This window comes from Haliotis rubra, unplaced genomic scaffold, assembly GCF_003918875.1.
Source record: "Haliotis rubra isolate DU_JTF1 unplaced genomic scaffold, ASM391887v1 Scf145, whole genome shotgun sequence".
Taxonomy (NCBI): domain Eukaryota; kingdom Metazoa; phylum Mollusca; class Gastropoda; order Lepetellida; family Haliotidae; genus Haliotis; species Haliotis rubra.
In genome coordinates this window covers 509,464-536,260 of record NW_025765392.1, presented here as the reverse complement: position 1 = coordinate 536,260, position 26,797 = coordinate 509,464, and the positions used below count along the sequence as shown (strand labels likewise).

General features: G+C 43.2%; 1 protein-coding gene across 1 annotated transcript in view; it reads right to left on the bottom strand.

Moving 5' to 3' along the window:
• LOC124269480 overlaps window positions 1–24,441 on the bottom strand; it is a 48,467-nt gene extending 24,026 nt beyond the window's left edge. Inside the window, exon 1 of the mRNA XM_046704493.1 lies at window positions 24,099–24,441. Coding sequence (XP_046560449.1) covers window positions 24,099–24,165 — 67 coding nt within the window. The 5' untranslated portion in view covers window positions 24,166–24,441. The remainder of the gene's footprint in view (window positions 1–24,098) is intronic.
• Window positions 24,442–26,797: the final 2,356 nt, after the last annotated feature.

Here is a 26,797-nt window from a genome sequence, read left to right as displayed (position 1 = left end):
AACTCTCACAAATTATTAAAAAGGATATTTGACTTTATGATTGTGAGCATGTCAAGTATCTTCAGAATACTAAGGTCCTTCTATTATCAACAAGGAGAATGCAATATTGATTGCAAACTAACATAATATCAATTGGATCCATTTCTTCTGTGATGTCACCATATCGATAGTGTAACAACAAACTCACAACATTAATGTGAACATTGGAATGTGAATCAATGGTCACGTAAACCACCAGAACGTCCTTATATGGCTCTCATGTGGCCATATAGAAAATAAAATCGGATTTTATACGCAATACGTAATGTGATCGCTGAACGATAATGGACACTGGGCTCATCCACACTGGTCTTGGAGATGTCCGTTATAAGACATTAAAGGGGTAATTGATCTTAAACGGAAAGAGGAAAATTCGATGAACAGAGGATCGCCAAAGATTGTGGGTCACAAACTCCCCCAACAAGTGGTAGAGATGTACAGTCACGATGTCATTGGATGTTCGATCACATGTCGAGTAGTTCTGTCGTCATATCACCATATCACCATGAAATACCGGCCATGTGTCCCTTCTGTAATTCCAACGTGGTCACCATGATATCCTTGTGGTCAGTGTTTAGGTACGATGTAGGATAGAAACATATTTAATGTCATCATGCATTGCATTTATTGTACATATTTCCAGTTCAGCATACCATACATCAGAAATATGCCACCGCCATAAAACTGAGATCTGTTGTTAATTTCCATGTGTATGTGTGCATCGTCCTGTCCTACACAGTAGTTTGAGCGTCTGTTTGGTGAAGGTAGCAGGTTAGGTGGAAGTTGCTTTAAGGTCTCCATCAAGAATAATTTACTTGTATAGTTACGTGCAAGGGCGATCGTGTGAGTATGTGTATGTGTGAGTGCGTGCGTGCATGCATGCGTGCGTATACGTCCGTCCGTGTCCCTTTGGTTTGTTATTCTGTCCAATGCACTGAGACATCAGCACCGAAATGACGGTGAATGAATTTTGAATCCTGTCCTCATTTATAGCATTACAACTTCACAAATTCCACATAAAGTTAATCTTAATCCTACTAATGCCACGATACTCTCTACATTCTTAGATAATTTGAGTTTACACTACATACGGCTTTTCCAATGGACGAAAGACCGGTCACACGCAAAGATAAAATGACGTTCAAAAGCGTATGAAGGTCACATTTTGAAAATTTCAGGCGTTTTCAAGAGTCTGAATAATGGAAATGACGTTAACGCTAACGTCAACAGCATTGGAGCCCCCAGCACGATCGAAAGCCCTCGCAACGACCCATTTTATTAACTGTCGACTCCATCCGTGCCTCGACTGATAGTGACAGTCAACAATATTCTCCAGCAATCTATAAATTACTTCAGTGTCTACCCGACACTTTATAATCACCTCTGAATGGTCGGCCAATTGATTAGCAGTGACTGCCACCTCATCACCACATGTCCCTCGATAGTTTCAGAAATCTCACCGTCATGTTGGTCGGCCATTTTGCCGTCATGTATTGAAGTAAACGTTCATGAACGTCGCAAGCGGGTAATGGCTCTATGTGTACAGTGAAAGTAATAAGTGAATAAAAGGAAACGAAATGGACAGGATACGGTTCAAAACATGGTTGTCAAGGCAGCTTTATAGGACCGCAGCAATTTGACAAAAAAATGGAGACACACAATTCGTTTGATCGTTAACTGGTTTCGTCGGAGATTTAACAGGCGTATAAAGGATGGTCCGATTGAACACGACGAGAACATACAATGTTATTTGCAACTGCAATCAGTTGATCTAGCATGAATGTACTGTTCCTAGAAATGTTTCTAATTCATCAGTTGTGTTGCACAAGTGAGATAATCCAATAAACGATAACTAAGAGGGCATGTAATAACTACCAGAAACGTTCCTTCTCGGAATATATAGACTGGTATGATTAAATTTTTCCACGTACAAAATACAAGGTAAATGAACTTCATGCTGCGTCCAATATCTACTCTTTTGACAAGGAACGATATCAGACTGAATTGATGGCAACAGTTTAGAAAGGAGTGGTGCTTGTATACCTTCAAGTGTAAACAGACGCCAAGATGCGCCGCGAGATGGAGAGATAGATTAACTTTCAACACGTCCCAGAATAATGAATGGGGCACATCACCGATTACCCATAAATAAATGAGCGAGTCACGCTAAGGAATGTTAAACTTAGACCGTCCTTCAAATATTTGACTGAAATGTCTTCCTGACCTAACGGAACCCCACACAGATGGTCTCTTCAGAAATATGTAGGCTGGGAGTTCACCTATATACATACTTACTCAGACAGCAGAAGCAATATACCCCCTGGCAACATTGTGGCAGCAGATGTAAGGCTTGTGGACCAATCTATCTGCCGTCTCTGGAAGATTTTGCATCCAGGCGGCCTTGAACTGCAATTCCGCTCGTCATAATTTACGAGGACTTTTCTTTCGGATTTGATTGATTTGTCTGTTCGGGGAAGATCATTAATAGCTAACTGTGCTGTCAAGATAAATTCTCATGCAGATACATATTTTCTTGAGGAAAAAAACAGATTAAAGCTTCCTCATATTATCAGCTTGAATGAGATATCACCCTGAGGAACAGTATCATCTCTAATGGGCGATTTGAAACATCGAACTGAAAATCAAGAAGATTAACACGAGCTCTGAGAACGATTCGTGCTCAAGCAAAGAAAATAAATCCCTATCTTTAGACTCTGACTGTGCAGTAATATGCAGGCTGAAAATAAACTCAAGCCTGATAGAAACCACTGCACACAAACATGCTGTGATTTGTAACCCTACTCTGGCGCTGAAGGGCAGGAGATGCGAGTTCGGAGGGGGTATAACTCAGAGATAAAGGTTAGGGTTTTTCGGTAGCATCATAACAGAAATAGATAAGGCGAGTGCGGAATTACGACAGGTTGGCAACGACCCGCAACTGTGTTCCGTCTTATCTCGTGGCATGTCGAGCAGCATTACACACAGCCTTGTGACCGTACGCCCGGGGCGCACCGCCAGGTGCGCAGTTCACACGGATCACTGTTCACAGTTCGCGGCGGCAGGTTATTACCAAGTGCTGTTGAAACCTGTCATCAAACCGAAATCTGCCAACGGATCCAATCAGTTTATTTCGGCCCCATTTTTTGGAAACTGTCACATGTCTTACGGAAGATGATTTGTGTGTTTACGACAATGTCATGGGAACGCGCCATTACAGCACACATCAACGCACACCTTCAGTGCTTCGTATTAACGGTGGACACTTCAAGTTCTGTCAGAAAAACCTGGATTAGCCTGCAAAATGGAGCCATAGAATGGTAACTGATTAGTTCCTTTCTTTAATCGCCTGGAAGGTGTAATGACAGAGTGACGAGACTTTCTTCTTGCGAACAATGTTCTGCTGCAAACTCTTATCAGCGTCTGTATTGGTTTTGATTTATGTGAAATCAGTAAGACATGATCTGCTTTTGCTCATCAAAGATTTAGTACCATCGACCCGTTCACACAAAACACATCACTGCGTTCACATGAAAGCATCAATAATAAATCTCTATCAACATGCGTTGTAAACACATATTGAAAACATACTGAACCCACTAGCAGAGACCGTATAATAGATTATTATCCGTATAACAGGCAAGTCTCTGCCACTAGACAGCATTATCATTACAACAAAAACAATCCCATAATGCTAAGACATGTCTAATGAAAGCAGAGTTCATGGTATGACTACATCATGCGTGTAATGAATCACTCAAATAGTGATACCACAAGCAGTTAGCTATCCTGACCCACCTGACATCCTTCTGAAACACATGCAAAGGCATGTCAATTATTCACCTAAAACACTCCTGACACACATTTACAGAATCATTTATCAGCGACCCGTGTAACGGTAAATACAAAGCTGAGTTACCATTACTTTCAGCATCCGACACTTGCCGTACGAGGTCACCAACACAATCGCCCGTTCAGGCTTGCTTACTTGGATCATGTATGTCATCGTTTCCAAATTTTGTATATCGACGCTCATGATGTTAATCACTGGATTGTCTGTTCCAAACACATTTTAGATGCCACCATAATAAAGCTGGACTATAGTTGTGTGTGGAGTTCAAACCACAAAACCGACAAAATACTTCAAGAGGACCGTGCTGCCAACCTCAAATCTCTTGATGGACCGCACAATAACTGGTCTAGTTCCAAAGCTGTACTGAAACTTAAGTCCATAGAAGTATTCAATCCGTATAACAGGCAAGTCTTCATAAACGGAAGGACCCCATTCTGACATGGGACACAACTTATTCTCATTATTTATATAGTCTATAAATTATTACTGAAACTAATTTGTATTACCTCAATGGCTTGTGCACGTCTACAGGTAGAATTCCCCACAATATCTGTTGCTGTTAACGAGAATTTAGTGTCGGATGGTGATGGAAATCATATTGTTTGCAGTCTAATAGCAATCACACTCATTTCTCTTTGTGTATATGTGTCCCACACTTATTTCTCTTTGTGTATATGTGTCACAAACTCATTTCTCTTTGTGTATATGTGTCCCACACTCATTTCTCTTTGTGTATATGTGTCCCACACTCACTTCTCTTTGTGTGTGTCCCACACTTATTTCTCTTTGTGTATATGTGTCCAACACTCACTCATTTCTCTTTGTGTATATGTGTCCAACACTCACTGCTCTTTTTCTCTTTGTGTATGTGTCCCAAACTCATTTCTCTTTGTGTATGTGTCCCATTTCTCTTTATTGTATATGTGTCACAAACTCGTTTCTCTTTGTATTATGTGTCACAAACTCGTTTCTCTTTGTGTATATGTGTCCAAAACTCATTTCTCTTTGTGAATGTGAATATGTGTCCCACGCTCATTTCTCTTTGTGTATATGTGTCCCAAACTCATTTCTCTTTGTGTATATGTGTCTGTGCAGCAAAGGATTTAAGTGCTCTATCAATCTCCGGACCCTGATTTCACCAAACCGAACGATGCAATGAGTGATAAATATCCCCGACAGCTTACCGTAGTCGTACCTAGACAGTGTGTTAATCGTGTCATTTGATCTCTCCGATTTAAACCATATAAAAACAAGCCACGTATCGATTTTGGAAGGTTTTTGTTCAGCTTTCACGCTGAAAACATGATATTTGCCGTGCAATCATACACACAGACACGGGATCAATAAAGCTTAAATTCAACCTGTGTCAACCACCTAGACAGTGGGCCCCTCTCAAAGCCGTTTTATGAGCTGTATAAAATATAATTATGGGTCGTTAGATCGTTGTTAAACTATCCGGTTCTATCTCGAGCGTTTAGGTAAGTGTGGTTAAAAGAGGATGTCTTATCTGCCCCAGCTACTGTTTCACGCTATATTTGGTAAGTGACTCACGTTTTGCCCGGAACCACATCAAGATATTCCACTCTCCAAACGTCTACCGAGCATGGCAACACTTACGAAAAAATGATGCGTTGAAAGTGCCAAGTAGGCATAAAAAAAAAAGGTCATAGACCCAAACATGATCTGATTCAAATAAGCGGATCACCGTTCTGGATTATTGACTTTCATATTTAACCTCACTGCCCCAAACCCCTTCTAGACTTGCTTTAGCTTATTAGGCAACTATTTAATATGGATATACTTTCAATTGTTATTTCTGGATTAAAGATATACTTTCAATTGTAATTTCTGGATTTAATTAACAGTCAAGACAAGGGCGTCCTTCCTTTGTTCTAGACTTGCTTATATTTCCGTAAAACGCCTTTAGACTAGACATCTATTCTCTGAAATGAACATATTTTTTTTCATTTTATAAATAATATTCATTAAATATAGTAAAATGTAGACACTGAACTTTTCTTCATTTTCCGAAATCTGTGGTAATCTAGACTTGCATGGGCTGTATTGGGTGTATTTGTTTCAGGGTATGTATGACCGACTACTGCCATAATCTAGACTTGCATGGGCTGTATTGGGTGTACTTGTTTCAGGGTATGTATGACCGACTACAGAGTTTTGGACTAATAGATCCGATAATGAAATACTGACAAACGTCGTTGTATCGAACATAGAGTTGTCTCGAAGTAAAAGTTAGGTCCCTGTAGATTCCTTATTAGGTCATGGGTGGAAACGCGGATAACCCGATATATATTTGTTGGACATATCAACAGTTTGACTGTGGTCGCATCATATTCTTCAAGAGAGGAATAACACAGGCCTTTGATAGATTATCATGGCATATGAGATACTGATATGCAGGTTTTTGTTTAACTCTACTTTAGATGGTACTTCAGTTATTTAACAGTTTGTCAGCTTAACGCTTGAGTGACGTCCACAGTCACGCAGGTCTATCAAGCAGCGACAATGGTTTGTTGTTGACAAACCCAGAAACAGAACCAAGAAAACAGGGTTCGAACCCATGATCACAGATCTTCAACACACCAAATGGTCCCAACTCTGCAACGCACACACCAGCGCCTTTGATGTACAAGAACATCCCTAAGTAGACCGCCCCGATGGTGTAGTGGTTAGAGCGTCCACCCGGAGAGCAGAAGGTCGCGGGTTCGATCCCCGACCGCGTCATACCAAAAGACGTTAAAATATGGTACTTGTTGGTCCCTGCCTGGCGCTCGGCATTAATGGGTACAACAACGACTGGTCGGCTCGGAGTCAGTATAATGTGTCTGAGTGGGGTATTCATGCTTCACTGCGGCATGGTATCTCAGTGGGCTAGCAATATAAAACCAGCTTCAGTCTGGGCTAGTACAAGCAGCCGCACATACACATACACACGCATGCACATCGTCATATGAGCGACATATTCTCAAGCACGACGTTAAACCCAATTTCACCTCACCTCACCTCACCTCCCTAAGTACATTGGCCGTTGTAACGTACAACCTGAACTGGAGAAACATTCAAGGAAACTAAATCACCCGCAAAGCACAAACCACGTCTACCAACACATGACAAAACATAACTCCTGGACAGAAACACTATAATCACAGAAAAGTGGAAGTCAAAGACCTTCAGTAATATGACCTCATAGCTCTAAACTGTGGTTCCATTGCCGATGATCGGTACAAAATAGTGTACACTCGCTCTGTAAATCTCCCATGTCACAATATCGCGTGTGTTGAGCAATAAAGAGTTAACACAGGCTTGGTCAGGGATCCAGACGTAAGTCCCCTATTTACGCCATCGGAACATGAAAAAGCTTTTGAAAGGCTGGTGCTCCTGCTAGATGACCCTGTAACCTGATCTGCCACGCTGTTTACTCGCTTACCAGGAAAAAAGTCCTACACTGTCATTGTAATCGAGTATCAGTGTTTTAGGTTCGAAGGGCTGACAGGCGAGGTAAATGGTCAGTGTGGAACACGACTGAAGCAAAGACGCATCCAGATGAGCTGTAATTCGTCCGCTGCGATGCACTGTCTACAGTGTTCCAGTGCTAAATCAAGGGTAATAGACGTGTAGCTGTGTTCATGTAAGCTGCTGTCACTATTACTTCTCCAGACTTGGTCTGAATGTACATGTGGGAGGTTGGCTTTAGGAGGGTGAAGAGTATCATGAGTGTCCAGATCAACTAAGGATGGCTTTATGTGGCACTTATGTGAATGTACCGAGTCTGTACGGAAAGGTCACGCAAACAAGTCTCTGTCAGGTGCAGATGTTGACATTTCAGAAAGGTATAATTCACAAACAAGAGATATCAGCTTTGGTTACTGTTTCATTCATTCCGGTTTCAAATACCAAATGTCCCTGCAGATGGATCTTTATTATTGTGGTAGTTTCAGCCCACGGAAATAGTCTTAGATCTGTTCTGTGGAGCAATGCACTTCCGTTAGCGAGGTTATGTTGCTGCCAGCATTATTAAGTCATGACGTTCTGTAATCTGATTTAGTCTTAAGGATTTGCCTTGACATCTGTTTTGTTTTCTATCAACACAATGGCGGTCTGCAAATACTCGCGTCTGGGGAATGCAATCCAGTGATTGATATTATGAACATCGATTCGTTCCTTCTGAGTACGATGTCACGCAACCAAACAGGTCCCAAACGTGACCACTCGCCCTTGTAGGTCTTCTTGTACTATCAGAAATGGTTGCTGGGCGTATTCTCAACCTGAAGCCCAGCTGGAATGGAAAAACAGGTTGCTGACAGCATAAGCTGGGGGTGGGGGTCGGGGGTGCTGACTCAAGGTGGCGTTGGGGTTAGCCTAGTGGTCAAAGCGTACGCTCGACATGCCGAAAACCCGGGTTCGATTCGCCACATGGGTACAATGTGTGAAGCCCATTCTGGTGTCCCCTGCCGTGATATTGCTGGAATATTGTGTAAAACTAAGCTCACTCACTCACTCAGATTCACAGACAGGACTGACAGACCATAGACCATAATTGATCGTGATTTGTACACTAAATCGCGTAAGTTCAAACCACATGGCCGTCCATGCATGTACCGTGTCGCTGTGGGTGTAATGATACATACGTACATATGTACATAAATACAGTAATACAGGAAAGCATCAACCATCATACTATTCATCCAAACTGTGATCATCGCTGGAGTGAGATGGTGGTATCACATGTGATGTTATCCTAAACTGTCAAAATCTGTCACGTCACAATAACCGACTATAGCGGTTTCTTAGTGAAACTCTGGGTTTGCTGACTTTAACGGTAAAACAAACAGGCACATCATAACCAACACGTGACAGTCGGAATGGAGTATAATGGAGTCTAATATTCGCAAAGGAAAGGGTTGTGTCGCTTGAAATCCTGTAGCATAACGAACTGGTAGTCCAGAAGGGAAGGGTAGGATGTGGGGAGCGGGCAGAATGTGTGTTTCTATACTTAAATATTTCACAGAGGACAAAATGGGAATAAATAACTTGTTCTCGGGTTTCAAGAAATTAAATGCATTGTTCGCTGGACATGAATAACATCCTGTAATACATTTGAAAGAAAACTCATTCGCCTTCTCTATTTACAAAGAAATAAATCCGTATTTTTAATCATTGGCCGAAACAATATCCCCCTCAGTAAAAACCAGGAACAATATCGTGTAATTATATTTTCCAGACTCTATTATTAATACCTTATGACTTTTATCGCCTGAGTGTTGACTCTTCCGGGGATATAGTGTTCCCATGACGTACAGGCATCCCAGGAAAACAACGCCTAGCGCATCACCAGCACATCAACAGTTGAGACGCATCACGAACACATTCAACAGTTGAGACGCATCACGCGAGGGCAATTGTTTAAGAGCATGCAGTATTAGATTATGCAGAACATGCAGTCGTAGTATAATCAGCCGAGCTGAATGGAAATCGACCATACTAAAAATCTACATCAGCCCAAAATTACTGCAGTTCAAAGCAGTTGTTGATGAGGGACATTGAGATAAGATCCGCTTGCACACTCCTCGGCTTGAGGAAAATATTGATCCTGAAACATATGTCGGTGGCAATAAATCAACCAGCATTTGATTTTAATCTTGGTTTATTAAGAAATTCAATAATACCCCGGGGAACGCAGTTGGATACAACCACGTAGTGTTGTTTAGTGTTAACATTTTGTCGACACCAATCTTGTACATTTCTCAGATATAAAAACGGCAAGGAGTTTAAATCCAGCTGTGGACGCCATTAACCTAACTCTTTGCCGAGAAATAACATGGGATTGTCCACCACCTCAAGACTGAAATAACCGCATAAAGAGACCCAGCTTTGGAGAATGATGGTAGAACATGCTGGTCCCTGGAGCGTTATGCTAGACAAGCACATTTTATTACAGTAGTTGGTTTTTGAGAACGGCTAACTGAGCATTATTAGGCTTCACAAACACGGCAAATTGAAAGTGATGAATCGTCCTTCAGAAACTTTTCAAGTAAAGCTATTTTCTTCTAAAAGTTTTCCACATGACATAATTAGGCTATTTTTTTTAAAATCGAGAGTCACCTAAACAATTGATGATGCTAACGACAAAATGATGAATGATAATGGACAAACGGTGTTTGGGGAAGCTGATGTAATTATATACGAGTGTGGGGGTAGATGTTAATAGTCACGACTGTGTCCTTTCACTCAGTACTAAGTATATGTACATATTCCATGATATAGAAACGTGCATGTTGTTTCGAACATGAAGATCCGGGTTAGAATTGGTCTTCAGCAACCAATGCTAATCGTACGAGGCGACCAAGGGTATCTTGTGGGTATATTCGCTGACTTGGTTGACACGTGTCATCGTATCCCTGTTGCTCATGAGGTTGATCACATTATTGTCTGGCCCAGACTATTTACAGACCGCCACCATTGAGCTGGAATATTGCTGAGTGCGGCGTTAAACAACAAACAATATCGTCTACACTGATACACATTCACTACAGCAAATTTACCCAGTCTTTTATTATTCTGTTCATTTTCCAGTGCATTTTATGTCCATTCTCTTAAGACAAATTTTCTTTTTGAGTTCTATTTGCACGAACCCGTACCGCCATATTACTCATGTGCAAAACATCTGGTGAGAGATATAGCGAGGTGACGTCACTTCCTAAACTAAGATAATTTTTTATTATGATAGTGAAGGAAAGTTATCTAACCAGATCGGGCTTACACTGTGAATAACATGTTGTTGTATTACATTGCCCGAGATGCTGAACACGAACCTAAACAAAATGCTTGCCCTTTAACTTTAACGCGTTGAGAGTTTGAACTTGTTTAGGGCTTAAACGTGTCCTCGGTGTTAATGTGAGAAAGGTTAAAGCGAATTAACCAGGTATACTTCCATTGTCAGCGTCTGCTACCTGAAGGATAGGCATATAATTAGTCTACACCCTCAGCAGTGTTATTAACATAACACTGTTTAATACAACACTGCATTCTCACGAGTTGTAGACATCCCGACACCACCTGACCTACCGAGGCTGTTGTCAATCTGCCTTGTCATTCTTAACAATTAGTTCTACATATTTGCGTTAACATCGTATGTAGGATTATGAAAGGGGATCGGATAGGACTTGCAAATCTAATACCAAAATGAACTATACGTTTCATCCTATTTGACTTTGAGCCCAATGTTTAAATCTAAACATGTTTTGTGCAATACTCTGAACTACTTTTTTAACACTTTAACTACACTGTAGTCCTGTACGACTACAGAAAAACCCTGTCACCACTCCTGCCCGGGTTCATTTCCGTCACCGCCATATCTATACACAACTACACATTCTGTCAATCTAGTTCAGATGTACCTTAACCTTTTTATCTTTGAATATATTATATCATGCTTGAAAACATGTGACATACCATGTCCTGCCACACATTCCTGCTTCCCCAGCCCATTCCCCCTCCCCCGCCAGCAACACAGTACCCCACCGCCAGCCACACAATCTCCAACCCAAGCCAGACAGTACCCCCACCCCACCCACACGGTCCCCACCACCAGCCACACAGTCTCTCCCACCGCCAGCCACACAGTCCCCACCGCCAGCCACTCAGTCCCCCACCGCCAGCCACACTGTCCCCACCGCCAGCCACACAGTCCCCCCAGCCAGCCCCACCACCAGCCACACAGTCCCCACCGCCAGCCAGTCCCCACCCCACAGTCTCCCACCGCCAGCCACACAGTCCCCCACCGCCAGCCAAACAGTCCCCCACCCCAGCCAGACAGTCCCCACCGCCAGCCACACAGTCCCCACCACCCCTCAGCCACACAATCTCCCCACCGCCAGCCACACAGTCCCCAACCGCCCAGTCCACCACCGCCAGCCACACAGTCCCCCACCACCAGCCACACAGTCCCCACCCCAGCCACACACATCTCCCTCCAAGCCAGACAGTACCCGCCACCAGCCACACAGTACCCCACCACCAGCCACACACCAGCCACACAGTCCCCACCACCAGCCACACAGTCCCCCACCACCAGCCACGCAGTCCCCACCAGCCACACAGTCCCCACCACCAGCCACACAGTCCCCACCGCCAGCCACACAGTCCCCCACCCCAGCCACATAGTACCCCACCCCAGCCACAGCCACACAGTCCCCCACCGCCAGCCACACAGTCCCCCACCCCCAGCCACACAGTCCCCCACCACCAGCCACACAGTCCCCACCACCAGCCACACAGTCCCCACCCCCAGCCACACAGTCCCCACCGCCAGCCACACAGTACCCCACCGCCAGCCACGCAGTCCCCCACCACCAGCCACACACTCCCCCCTACCAGCCACAGTCCCCACTACCAGCCACAGTCCCCCACCCCAGTCACACAGTCCCCCACCGCCAGCCACACACTCAGTCCCCCACCGCCAGCCACACAGTACCCAACACTACCAGCCACAGTCCCAGCCAGCCATACAGTTCCCCACCCCAGTCACACATTTTCCCACCCCCACCCACACATTTTCCCACAATCAGCCTCGGTGCCTTCCCATTTCATTGTACACACATGGATACAAGGATACACATTGTTCTACGAGGAAACACATTTTTCTACACCCTCGCGTTTCTAACGCCTTCGCTCTTATCTAACCAAACCAACCCCCATCCTTTAATCCCCACAATACAACCCTCACAGTCCTGACTCTGGACTTTGAACATGGAAACCTCAGTATTTCAAGACACTTGAATTTAAATCAAGATAGCACTGCACATGAGTCATTACATGACCGAGTTATACAACAGGGCCTTAAAATGAAATAAAGCTGGCCCACGTTCCTGCCCGACCCCCTTATCTCATTGTTTATCTCGGTATATTGCCCACGTCGGCCAATACACAAACTCAACCCTGGTCATCAATGGACACCATTTAGCTCGCGGAGATAACGCTCCGTCTACCAGCCCTCGGGCAATCTAATACAACATGACATTTGAACTTGTTAACAGCGTGAGATTTTATCATCAGATAATCTCCTTTCCGACTTGCATGTGGCGTTAATTTACTTCATGCGCCTTGTGGGCCAACAAAGAACATGCTTCCTGACAGGCGAGCCTTTGTACGTCACAAAACAAGGTTTGATGCTGGACAATCTTCAGCATGAGGATGAGGATGAAATGGTACTGGACAGCAATCTGGTTCACTGACCACTCACAATGGAAACCCTGGTGGGCGCTTAACCTCGATTTGCTTAAGGCTTTGAGCGCCTGACTACAAATACAAGCCATTCGTTTCCTTTCTTAAAGATGTGCCATGATATAATGTGTAGCCATACGTGAAAAAATAGGAACATTGCGTCTCCAGGTCAGCTTAGAATTAAATGACAGGGCAGTCGGTGCCTTTCTGGGGGATTAGGTCTTGGTTATTAAACATAGCTGGGGAATTCAATTGAGATTTGAAACTGGAGCAACGAACCGTATAAGAATAGTTGACAGCAAGCGTCACGTATTTAGTTGTGAGGCTTTGAATGCAACGCTGACGAAGTTAATATGTCCATGACATGCCAGGGAGATGTGAGATGAAGGCACGGTATTTGACTCGAGGTCCCCGAGAGTGGAGGCATATCGAGGCAGCCACATGGTGTAGAATCAATAGCGTATAAGCCAGTGATGTGGTAATTGTATTACAGACACAGGCCAAACTGTAACATTCTCGCTAAGATAGTTAAACTCAATTAATGAAAACAAAACAACGAATGTGGACTTCTCGGCAACCGCCAACCAAAGGCAAGCCAGACGCTGAGGCTGTAAACATTTCACAGCCGGTGGGGAGAAACGATGTTGTTTCGTGCCTCAGTATATTGGATAGAAAAATCTCTGAAAATGAAAACTCCCTCTTGGAATAGTCGCAATCAAATAAAGTCATTATATCAGAGAGTATTCTGTGTTGACTTGTCTTTGAAACATGGATAAATTATTCATCGGGTTTATCCGATTGCCTGTCTTTAAAGACAACACATGCCATCCAAGGCCCCGCAATTAACAGTTTAGGTATCAACACGCCTAGGTTATTAATGATGAATGCACTTGAGGATTTTGCTGAGAGTTTTTTGGTTTTGTGGAAGAGAAGAAATCCAGGGCATCACCACTCGCCCTGTCGTGACTTAGCATGCTTCTGGCTGCAGACCTTCAATCATCATTGTACTTAAAAGGTTGTGTCATTGGGGCCGTCTCTGACAAAGAAAAAACCGCCAGGGGCTGAAGAATTCCAAGACACAAAGAAGATGACGGCACCTAAGGAACAGTATTAACATCCGGTTGTACGAATGGTGTTCACACAAAAAACAAGTTGAAGCTATCATGCCGAACAAATGATCCGTTGAAAGTGTTACAAGGACAGCTGAACTAGTTTCTGAAATGAACATATTTTACCTGAAATATAACATTTCTTAAATCATTTTAATAAAATTCATTAAAAGGGAGCCAGGAGACTTTTTTTTTTAAAACTGCATTAATCTAAATCTCTTTTGACTTACAGTGGCTGTATTCATTGAATATATTTTCAGTTTTGTTAAGTATTTCAGTAGGATGTTACAGTCCTCATGTTCAGGCATAAATGTTTTCATGGACATTGTCAGGACATGTGACAGGGAGATGCAGCCAGACAGAATGCAAATAATATATTTTGCAGAATAAATACATTCTTATTTCTTGGATAGATTTGTTTCGGGGTGTGTATGATTAAAGAACAACCTCAATCGGACAGTTGACGTTGTGTAGACTTGCACAGGGGTCTATGTAAATGATTATCCAAATAACTATTAATTCCTAGATTATATACATAAAAGGAACAGTCCCCGTACAAGACTGGCGTTTTGTCGGGTTATCAAAACTTGCCTTCTATAAAGATAGAATTAATATACATCCTTTGCCTTCAGAATGTCCTTGGAGCAAGGCTTGACGTTATGCCTCAGGCTATTGCTCTTCCGATGTGAATATGTAATGCTGACAATCATTTAAAGAAAAACTGTACCATCGTTTAACACAATTGGCTTTCTTGAACCATCGAACTAATTATTCCTGCCGATCTCTCTAGTTTCCGTTACTCGTATTTATAACGCAATTCCACAATCGGATCTAACCTAATTCGGAAGTGATTAGATCTCCAGGTGGATGCACTCGATATTAAGCTAGCAGTAACATCAATCTCATCATATAACAGAGAAGGTTGATCCTCTCAAACGTTCATTTGCAAACGTTGAAGTAAGGACGACCCGAATGAAGGACATCACCAACAAGCGTCAAAGGAATACCCAGAAAAAACCTTTTTCCCAGGCGGATGTGAGTGAGTTTAGTTTTACGCCGCACTCAGCAATATTCCAGCAATATGGCGGCGGTCTGTAAATAACCGAGTCTGAACCAGACAATCCAGTGATCAACAGCATGAGCATCGATCTGCGCAATTGGGAACCGATGACATGTGTCAACCAAGCCAGCGAGCCTGACCACCCGATCCCGTTAGTCGCCTCTCACCCAGGCGGAAGTGTTCAGTGACCGAGTGAGAGCGGTAGCAACATTTCTTTGGTGCAAAAACTATTCTCACCCTATCACAACGAGGATGCGTCCGGAATCGAAACCGGACCTTCGGCGACGCGTGAGAACGGTTCAACCACAGGGTTACCTATAACAACCCCTCTAGTCAAAGTAACCCTGCGTTTTGACACTATCTGTTTAGAAACAGTCTGCATAATACTAAGCCTAATGATGATAAGATGAAGAACGGTGCGCATCTAGAAGGCCGAGTTCAATGCGCAATGTATGCACGAAGCGTTGCATGTCGATTACTCCGTTCAGTGGGTCAGTTTAAATTCGACTTTTCATTCTCAGCTCCCTGAGGAGAATACAACCCGAACTGACCGCTAAGCGCAAGAGCGTTACATTGTCACCTCATCCTCCCGGGTACCCATTCACTCCGGGATTTTGAGGGCAATCGCCCTTTAAACAGAAAAGAACCTTCTACGCCAACAGTTACGTGCTTAGCATCGATCCAGCACCAGTTAGTCGTCCTGCCTTAAACTCACAAAACAGAAGCCGTACGCTTCCATCTGAACCCCTAAGGCATCGTTCCGTCATTCCTCATCCACAAACTTAAATAATTCCACAACCTCAATAAGATCACTGCATAAACAATCGCGTTGCCATGTAGAGACAAAAACAATTGATGACTCGGAAATGAAATTTCGCTCGACCAGTTAAAGTCGTTAATGCTGTTGCTAAAAATCGAACGTTGAAGGTTACTGTTGCAGCGTCTCAGGTGTGTAAGTCATCAACAGGAGTTTGACGTACAGTTGCCAGACCAGCAGCAGCAGCTGTGCCTCTATCAGTAGACGATCACCTAGTTAACAATGTACATAATAGATGGGCGGTATATGGCAAATAGTCACACTGGAAATTCCAAACAAAACCTTCCCGATTGTTAAGCGAAATGAAACAGCTACCGATAAAAGGACAATTGTGTGCACGGTCTGAGAAACCTGCGAGAATGCATGCTAATATTTGTCAACATTAGGTTGGATATGGGAACTAACCTTTGAGCTTCGTAAAGACACTAGACATCACTTCAGCTGTAAGGGTTTACTATGACAATATTACATGAGTACACAATGAGGTCGAATTACAGAGGCTCGGTACATAAAAGCTTTGCGTATACGACAATCTAAATGCCAATCTAGTCTCGTTTCGTAACCGTTTGCAGAGTAAGCATGTCCATTAAGATTCAAATGAAGGCTGCAGGCAAACAGGCGGAGAAATCGACATGGGGAAAAAGATTAAAAGCGATAATTCATTGCACAAAAAACGTCTCGTCATTTAATTTAATATCTTTCCGCTCTAAATCAATCTTCCGTTGCCCCAGTAAATCTTTATCTTCTTCCAAACTGGCTCAGGTTTCAATGATAAACGTATAGGTTTTCTCCTGCCTAGATTCTGCCTTCACCCAGACAGGTTACCGACCGAAAATGAAGAGGTCCTTGTTTACTGGGAGACATAAATCCTGACTTGTGGTCAGTCTGTATCACATAACATGACATTTAATGTAATAACGAGATCCGCGCATCAGTATACTGTTGGTTCAGCACGGAAACACTGCAATGCTTTGTTATAGTGAGTATTATGGTTTTACTTAATTGATTGCTGTAAGACTAGCACTAAGGGCATGAGGTTCAAACTGTCTGAGCATCAATCATCCTTGACACCTCCGTGAAGTAGTTCCTCTGGTTCTTATCTTAAAGCACTACCGATGGCGAAATAACGGTGATTACTCTGTAGTCGCGGAGCTGATGGATCGGCCTCTACAACGTGATAGTACAGAGTTGGTTGGGTGAACCAACACGATGAGAGCTTGTCGTTAGGATGGATCACCAGAGTGGCGATGTGTGTCCGTGTGCGAGAAGCATGCCTGTCTGTCATTCTTGTTGAACGCCGCAATAACCCCGCAATATTAAGGTATCCCGTAAATAATCGAGTCTGTAATTGTAAACCGAGTAACTGATACTGTGAGCGATCCACAACGTCGATGTATGCTGACGCAACGATCCACACGTCAAGGTATGGGGACGCAATCAACCACGTCACGAAGTCCCGCCATCCAATCCATCAAGTCACTTCTCGCATCCATTGTAAGATATACATACATTCATACATTGCTAGGGACCTATATTTATCCTGTATGCCCACGGGGAATGCACTACTGAGGTTTCATGTTACTAGCATTGCAGATGTTGGAGTGACGCACCTTACTCGCTGTAGTCGTCACAACATTGGGGGCGGTGGGGTAGCCTAGTGGTTAAAGCGTTCGCTCGTCATGCCGAAGTCCCGGGTTCGATTCCCACACGGGTACAATGTGTGAAGCCCATTTCTGGTGTCCCCCGCCGTGATGTTGCTGGAGATATTGCTAAAAGCGGCGTAAAACCCAACACACTCACTAACTTCACCACATCGGCAAAGTCGTCATATGAGCGAAATATTCTCAAGCACGACCTAAAGCCCAATTTCACCTCACCTCACATCGGCTAAAACCATGCTTCCAGACAAATGGTCATAACCATCACATGCTGCGGATCTTGACACAGCAAAGGGGAAAAAGACGCATACCTTTGTCATACATACCTGTACCATACGTGATCCAAATTAACATTTAATTGAGATGGACCTTGATTGGATTGACTTTCAATATAGAATAGAAAACAGTCGAGAGATACTGAATAAAACATTACTTAATAAAGGTATTGTAGATCTGCTTGAGAGTTTTCGATTGAATTAATTTCAGGGTTTCAAAAGACCATCTGTGACCTGTTTGTATGTCATGGCGACTCGACGGCGTGGGTCATTGATAATTTGGTCAACCACCAGCTTGCCCGGTCCAGACTGGTTAGTTACAGGCCGCAGTGATGAATCATTGTATCCCCCTGGATCAGCCACCCCCTCGGGAACCATTATGGCAAAAGGAACTCGTTAATGGATTCAAGGAGCGAATGTTGTTTCACGCCGCAATCATCAACTGCTCGAGGTGTATCTCGGCAGCCTACACATGATCACAAGAATTAGGACTAAGGGAACCCGCATACCATTTCTGATGAATTAGTCATAAAACATGGCGACTGGATTCTTGACAGATGTAATCGTAGGGAACGTTCTCTGTGAACGACGATGTTGCAAGAAGCTTCAGACAGCCATCGAAAATCGCATGACTACGCGCTGTCAGTGAACAGACTATTTCCTAAACCAATTATCTGCGATTTTCTGCAACTCTATCTTTAACTGTTGTTTCATAAAACAATCTGTATTTGAAGGGGTTTGTAAAATATAAACAATTTGCATTTCAGTATTTTCAAATTACAATAGTTGATGTTGCAGCAGCCCGTTTGGAACCAATAGGTGGCTCCGTTCCGTGGTTTGTGTGATGCATGTTAGCATAATTGCGTTGAAAGACAAACACGTCCATGCAGCCCTACCAATAAATGGCAAAACATCCTTGAGGGAATAACATGCTTGGACATTTTTTTACGCACATCGACTGTTCATTTTAATATTTTCCAATTTTATTCGTTTCTGTTGCATGTCAATCACCTGTCAACAGCCGTTATAAATATGGTGTCTTGGGAAATCTAACAAAGAAATATACCAAAACCATGCTTACTTTCAACCAGACAGTCGCTCAGCATCCAACCATAATTACATCATCATGTTTCCCAGCTTTCATGTAGACCAATATGGCTGCTGAACCTAACTAGCCGAAATCCCCTACGGTCTACACATGGTCGTTCAACTGTTTGTACACCGGTGTACTGAGCTCGGCGTTGTGTCGTCGTTTTACTACACAGACTGATGTATTGATGGGTGTTCGCATTCATAGAACTGACATCATCCTTCGTCCAATAATAAGTGAGTGAGTTCAGCTTTACGCCGCTTTTAGCAATAAATCCAGCAATATCACGGCGGGGAACACCAGAATTGGGCTTCACATATTGTACCCATGTGGGGAATCGAACCCGCTTTTAAGCACTAGACTACCCCACCTAACCGTCCAATAATAAGAGACCCTATGGATGGGAATCGGATGGTCAAGATTGACTTGGCTTGCTATCATCGCACCCGATGAGCCCGTTGTTCAAGCTACGAGTATAAACTGGTATCATGATGTACTCAAAACGCCGTTTACTCTTGCGTAAAACAATATCCAAACAATATAAATAGTGGGTATGTACAAAACACACCAAATAACCGTCCTGACATTCACAACGCGTATTTGTGGTAGAGTCAGCGACTTTGCTTTAACTCTTTAACTTCTAAACGACATTATATTTAAGTTACAGTATTGTGTTTGCGGGAGGAGGTGGGGGTGGGGGGAGACGTAAGTGTAGGGAGTCTCAGACGTTTACCAATGGGAATGGTGCTGACAAGCTTAAAACATCAGGTCCAATTCAGCAGACCAATCCCCGATCACAAGATTCTGGAACACCTAAGAGACGTAACTCTTCACAGTTAACTGTTGTCCCGTGGACGGCAGGGCTTTTCCCCGTCAGAAATAGCGCCAACATGCTCGCCTATAAAATCATAAACGGCATGCACGTTATCGGGTCTTGATCAGAATGAAGATATCTGAAGTTTCCAACTGCACGGCCATTTGCACTGTGACGATGCTGTGTTCACAAATGTACAGCTGCAGCTCTTTCCATCTTTACAAAGTCAAACTGGTTTTAAATGAATTTGTCGTACACAAGAATGCATTAGCCATACAAATGGCCCTTACATTAGCAATGCGTTCCTCCTGGCTTACTGTAACTGTCATCTTTGATGGTCATCAATATTGACCACGATTAATATTTCCGTTGTTCAACAAATGAGCCATTATCTGACCAGAGCTAATATTGAGCTGCCAAATGAGCACGATACAAAGGATTACTGAGCAAGCTGGCCATAATTTGAGGCTTTTGAAGAACACGTTCGACCAATGACGCAAAATGGAATTGGTAATTGTTTCGTAGAAGAGACTGCAATAATTGGAAATCTCGGCTCGTCGTCAATTAAGGTATTTGAATTGTTAATCCATACTAAGTTCATACTAAGCTCGCTTCCTATCATGTGGATGTCAGAATAATGTGAGGGTAATGTTTACTCTTCTGAGCAAGGGAATTTGGTTTTACGCCACATTTAGCAATACTCTAGCAATGTCGCGGCGAGGGACAGCACAAATGGGCTTCACACATTGTACCCATGGGGAATCGAACCCGGGACAGTGGCGTGACGAGCGAACGCATTAATCACTAAGCTGTCCCACCTCCCTTTCACACTCTGTATAGCCACACGTCAGGTATGCATATAATCAACTTAATGAGAACAAGGTCATACAGGGGTAAAACTACGGTTCGTAACCCCTGCCTCGAAATTAGTAAAAATTGGCTAGACGTATTACGACACCATGTAGGGCTAGTGCTAGCCTTGCTCCAAGGCTGTACTGAATGCTCAGTCCACGGATGTATAGTAATCCTATCCTTTAAAGAGGCAAGTCTAGATAAGCGGACAGTACTGTCTAAGGACCCCAACCTGTTATTTATTATTTTTTTTAGAAATTATTATTAAACTATTAATTTTTATCATAGAGACTTGTGCAAGTCTTCGTTAGTGCCGGCTTATCGCAGGGGTTAGGTTAGACTAAGGTTTAGTCTCTGAATATATATAATTTTGATAGTAACAAACAAGCCCATTTATATTGAAAAGGAGCCCTGGGGAGACCAGAGATTCAGAACCTGAGGAAATCTAGACTTGCTTTATTTAGGGCTTTAGCACTGCAGAGAGGGCTTGGCAGTAGGAAATTAATGTGGTTCAGGGACTGTGAGACAGACTAGGGTTAGGTTGACCTAACCCAGGCATGACTTGAAGCGAGAACGGGCGAATGTTTGCTATAAATTAGTTTACATACTGTCAAACAGTCCACTCTAAGTGTGTATCATGAAACATAATCGATATTTGTGTTTGCGTTGGACTAATACGTTCACATAAGTCTTGAATGTGACACGTAGGCATAACCGACAGTAAAGGCCTGTACACCAGATGAACACATTTCATTACGTGAGTGCAACAAATTGCTTCTCATTCTGTAACAGTAAGAGCAATTAGCCACAATGACGGTATCACAACAGCTGAGTATACGCTCCACGTCATTAAAGACCGCAACGGAGCCACACATTAAATCTCATTATACAATAACACTGGCTACCAAACCCGCACCGGCTTGGGAGCTAATTAATAACCTTCTACACAAACTTGCGTAACGCTTTCGTGAGCCCAACGTACAAAAACAATGTGTTGGGGTTTGATGAATGTTGAAACCTGACTGGCCTAGAGCTGTCTGGGTGGCAAATCGGAACATTGTCGTCCCAAGGGATTTCGCTCAATTTTGTGAAATTGGAACTCAACTGAAAAGCACTTGATAATGATTGAATGTTGTCAGAATTGGGATTCTATTTTTTGTCATCGTAAATCAACATTTTCGATGCGTTGTGTCGCCATGTTGACAAGGAGCGAGTTAACAGAAGCGGCGGATCCTTTGGGGCTCCGTTACATTCCGTTCCCATCCGTTTAACCTGACGTGAGTAATACTGCAGTTTTTGGTATGAAAGGGGCAGCTGGATCCACAGTTTGAGTTCAAATTCCAACTTGTGTGACATTAATTAGACAAACATCCGGTTTTTGAGGGTCAGAAATTGCCAAAGTTCATTAAGGTTCGTCCCATGGATATTATTGTTCCACAACCTCTAACCACCAATTGTCGGCACGTGACACTTCATTTATATTGCGCTGGTGGTACATTTAACAGTTTGCCTAAGGTGGCGAGAGTAGCCGAATATTTTCTTTCCAGGCCTAGATGCTTAAGCAAAATGTCAACGTAGGCTTGCGGACCGTAATACAATTGAACATCACAAAGCATTAGCAGGCGGTCCTGAACTCTTAACGCTGCTGGAAACTCTTCAGGGACCTACTCCAACGCTGTGTCAAGTTTCATGAACTCTGTAGGGAGCTCCGAGATCATGGAGGAGATCCATGTTACGTTGTTGTGGATCTACGTCTGGGCACATATCCTCGAGACGACATATTTCCTAATCAAGTGGATGGAGCCTGTCATAAAGCATGACATGATCATGCTATTATCCATATTTCTCCTGAAGCCGCTATCGCTATGTGGGTACTTTCGGATGGGATCAATCAAAGCTATACAAATATTACGGCGAGAAGTGTTCCAGGCGCGGAAACAAATTACGGCCAATTATCAATGCATTCATCAATCCTTGCTATTGCTGTACGGGTATAATAGCAAGCCGCAAAGTGTCGCATACCGACTCAGTCAAGTGTATCCCCTCTGCCCCAATAACCGACCTCACGTTGACCTCGACCGGGCCATTTATACCCGCACATACCGACGATGTTTGGTCTGATGATACCTGTAGCTATACTTAGCAACATGAGCTCTGCTCCAGAACACAAGCTTCGCGTATGTGCAGGGGAGTGTTTCAGCTGCAATGGGATATTCACAAAGACGTTAGGAAGATGCACGTCCAACTCCACAGCCAGAGACCCTCTTGTGGCACGTTTGGTTCTCCAGCGGACATTAGAAGTCGATTTAATTGATATTTGAGGAAATAATCCGAAATGCATTGCAACAGGAACGATCCCAGAGGAGGCAGTATGGGAATGTTAAATCTGGGTAGTGGAAGGGACGAGGGGTCCAGGGGACGGTCGGCCAGGAGGGGCAAGATAGATAAGCTGGTCCAAACACATAGATCATTAGCCCTTTGGGCCCAACAGCTGTTTCCACCAGAGCATTAAAGTAGGCCACATTGACAGGGGGAACGCTATGCATGCGCTCGCTATCCCCCTCGCTATATATAGAGAACAGCTTCGGTTACTAGAAAATTAAACTTCAGTCAGACGGAAAATCCTCATGGTCGTCTGTGTTATGTGAAAACTGCTCAGAAAATTAGGTAGCTCGTGGACACAAATAACACCACATTGCCCATCTCTCGCTCCACCGCATGCCCTTCGGTCAATAGAGTTGTGTATGTGAAGGGTAATGATAGGGTGGTAGGCTACGTAACGAAGATTAAGTGTCACATGTTCGATAGAGACACAAGGTACTGTCGTGTGAACTTTATCACCCAATGAATCATGACGAGCTCTCAGAAAGTTCAAAATACTTTCAAACAAATTCACGTCTGCATGTAACAGAGGTTAGGTTAGCTATGAATATGTGGTATAAATGACATGTCCACAACGCTATTATCACGTGTTACAACATACAATTGATTTAGCTATATTGACACAAGGAAGGGTAAACATATACAAGCAGTTCAGCTCACGTTCGATATATGAACACAACCTTCACCGTCCATTCAAGTCACACAAGTGACTGAGATTCAACACAAGGTTGAATTGCCTGGGTGTTGAGTTACAAAGATGATATAATCTGAAGATATTGCTTCAGCTTGCACGTAAAGTGAGATCACAATGACGATGACACATGCATCAGAATCCCGAGGCTCACAATAATCAGGTGAGTTACTCCGCTCAACCTATTAAAGCCACACTTCTGAGTCACGCACACCACTTACCCGTCGCGGGATCCCATATTTCCAGAAAAAATCCAAATATCACCACAAGTCCTGTAAGGACCTGCATGGTTTTTGCATATTCCACTACAGGCGCGGAGAATGGCTCGCTGAACTTGTTAATCCGCCATTGTCGAGCAACTGAGACGAACGAAGTGAGCTGTTCAGCTAGCCCAGCCGGTGTAGTGTCAGACTAGCTAACCCAGACCGCACACCGTGCATTTTGGCTTCCGGGTAGGGAGTCCTGGCAAGGGACAGCACTTGTTCTGGAAAGTAACGAACACATTCTGTCATATGACGTTGAGAGAATGGGAAGACATAATCGTTTGTACGACGACAAGACAGTTGTTCAATAATTTAGCATGGCTAACGCAGAGTTATGTGAAATTAGATAACCGGTGTCATAGGAAAACTGTTACCTTGGAAATATTGATCTGTCAACAGACTGCGCGCAAGTGAAAAAATGCGGATGATTAACAGTTGGGACAATTGATGCATCATAGCAGACAAAGGGAAAAACATGTTTTGGTTTAGCACGGGTGCAATTGGCGTGGTGGTGGTATTGTGTTCCTTGACGCTGCGGAGTTGTCGAATATTCAGACCCCTGGTCGTCTGTGGGAACAGCTCTAACACTGTTTGATTTGAAGTTTTATCGCTATCATGGGCGTCTGGTTTTCGTGATAATTGAATTTTTAGATCTGTACAATATAAGAGGCTGTCTATATAATAGACAGATGCAGTAGATACGGTATTTCAAACAGTTTGTGTTCGCTGTGCCCACAGACGTACATCATCAATTTGTAAAAAATGGAGAATCAGCTCAAACTGAGAACAGATAAAGAAAACCCAAACAAAATGTATCGTGGTTTGAATTATTGATTATGTTGCATTTCTGACCCGAAAACGTGCAACACTTTAATTTCCTCTAGTGCAAAAGAAATGCAATTTTCCCGTTCGGTAACTCGGCGCGAGCAACGGGGAATGAATAGTTGAAAACCCATTGCTTTGTTTTTAATGGACTCGCTTCTCAATCACGAGAATGAATTATTTGCGAGTTTGAAAATGATTCTATTAACATATTGTGAACCGAAAACGATGGAGCGTTAACTAGTGACAGTTAAAAGACCTGGATTCTTAAAGGGGGATTATGTTCAGCCAATTAAGACTGAAAATGGAGATGTTTTTATGTACAAATGCTCGAGATGCCAAAACAACGTGTACAAAACAAAGGTGACGTCATGGACCTAGGCATACTAATTTTAACACCAGCCAGTATGTAATTTAGCAGGGAGAGAGGTATAAGCGAATGCGATATTGCTATAAATCTTTGTGGTCGTGCGAAGCGAACACGTAATACTGTGAGACGAGACACGGATTTTGCAATGCGACATAGCTATATTGCGATGCGTCAGATTGATTGTGCTATGTAATTGAGCGATATTACGATATGACAAAGAGATAGTGCGATACAATGAAGCGATAGTACGATGTGTCAAAGAAATAGTGCGATAGAGGCATTGTGTGGCGCGAAACCTGAGATATCGCAGTCATCACAGATAATACCTCCCTTTCTGAGTTTGTGTAAAAGCTAAACAAAGAGTTTAATTTGTATATACTTCAGCGTAACACCCCGCAATATTTCGCAATATTTTCGTATCAATTAAGTCAACGAGCCTGGCCACCGTATGTCTTAGTCGCCTCTAACGAAAAACATGGATTGCAGAATATCACATCTATCCCGGATCTCCAAGTATTCCAAGAAAGGTCTGTGGGCGACATTTACGCATACTGCTTGTTTAGTACACTAACCTATAGTCCATGGGATCACAGAACAGTTCTCTCCCCTTTTTATAATCTAGATTCATGTTTGTTGTATAAAACACATACACCCATGGCCATCAGTGATGAGTGAGTTTAGTTTTACGCCGCACTCAGCAATATTCCAGCTATATGGCGGCGGTCTGTAAATAATCGAGTCTGGACCAGACAATCCAGTGATCTACAGCACGAGCATCGATCTGTGCAATTGGGAACCGATGACATGTGTCAACCAAGTCAGCGAGCCTGACCACCCGATCCCGTTAGTCGCCTCTTACGACAAGCATGGGTTACTGAAGATCAATATTCTAACCCGGACCTTCACGGGTCCATCAGTGATGAAGCAGCACTACTTGTTGATGAAAGCTGACCATGTATATTAACATTCCGAAAACATTTTCAAATGTATGAAAATATAAAATACTGTCTGTTGCGTCTCCGAAGCATTGTTATTTTTTCAACAGAACATGATATGTAAATTCGACGTTAAGGAATGTCCTGACAGTTGCCTGTTTGAAATTATGGATTTCATAGCACCAAGTATGAGCTCAGAGTGTGTGCATTGCATATAAAATAGTCTCTGGGCATACGATTATTGACGTTATCGTACATAGGCAGCCTTTAAGTGGACACGGAAGTAGCGTGGGGACTGTATTACTCCATATCATGAACCATCGGCATGTGGGGCAACTAACACGGATACATAAGTATGTGAATATATCATGTAGATTCAACCTGACTCCGCTTCTGTCACTGTTACTGTTATATCACCACGTACAGAATGGCCTCAGAACTTCCGTGCTTGATGTGACACAACGGACTCATGTTCCTTCTGCTGTTTGGGCATTGTCTAATGTTGCAACATCATTCGGACTCATGTGACT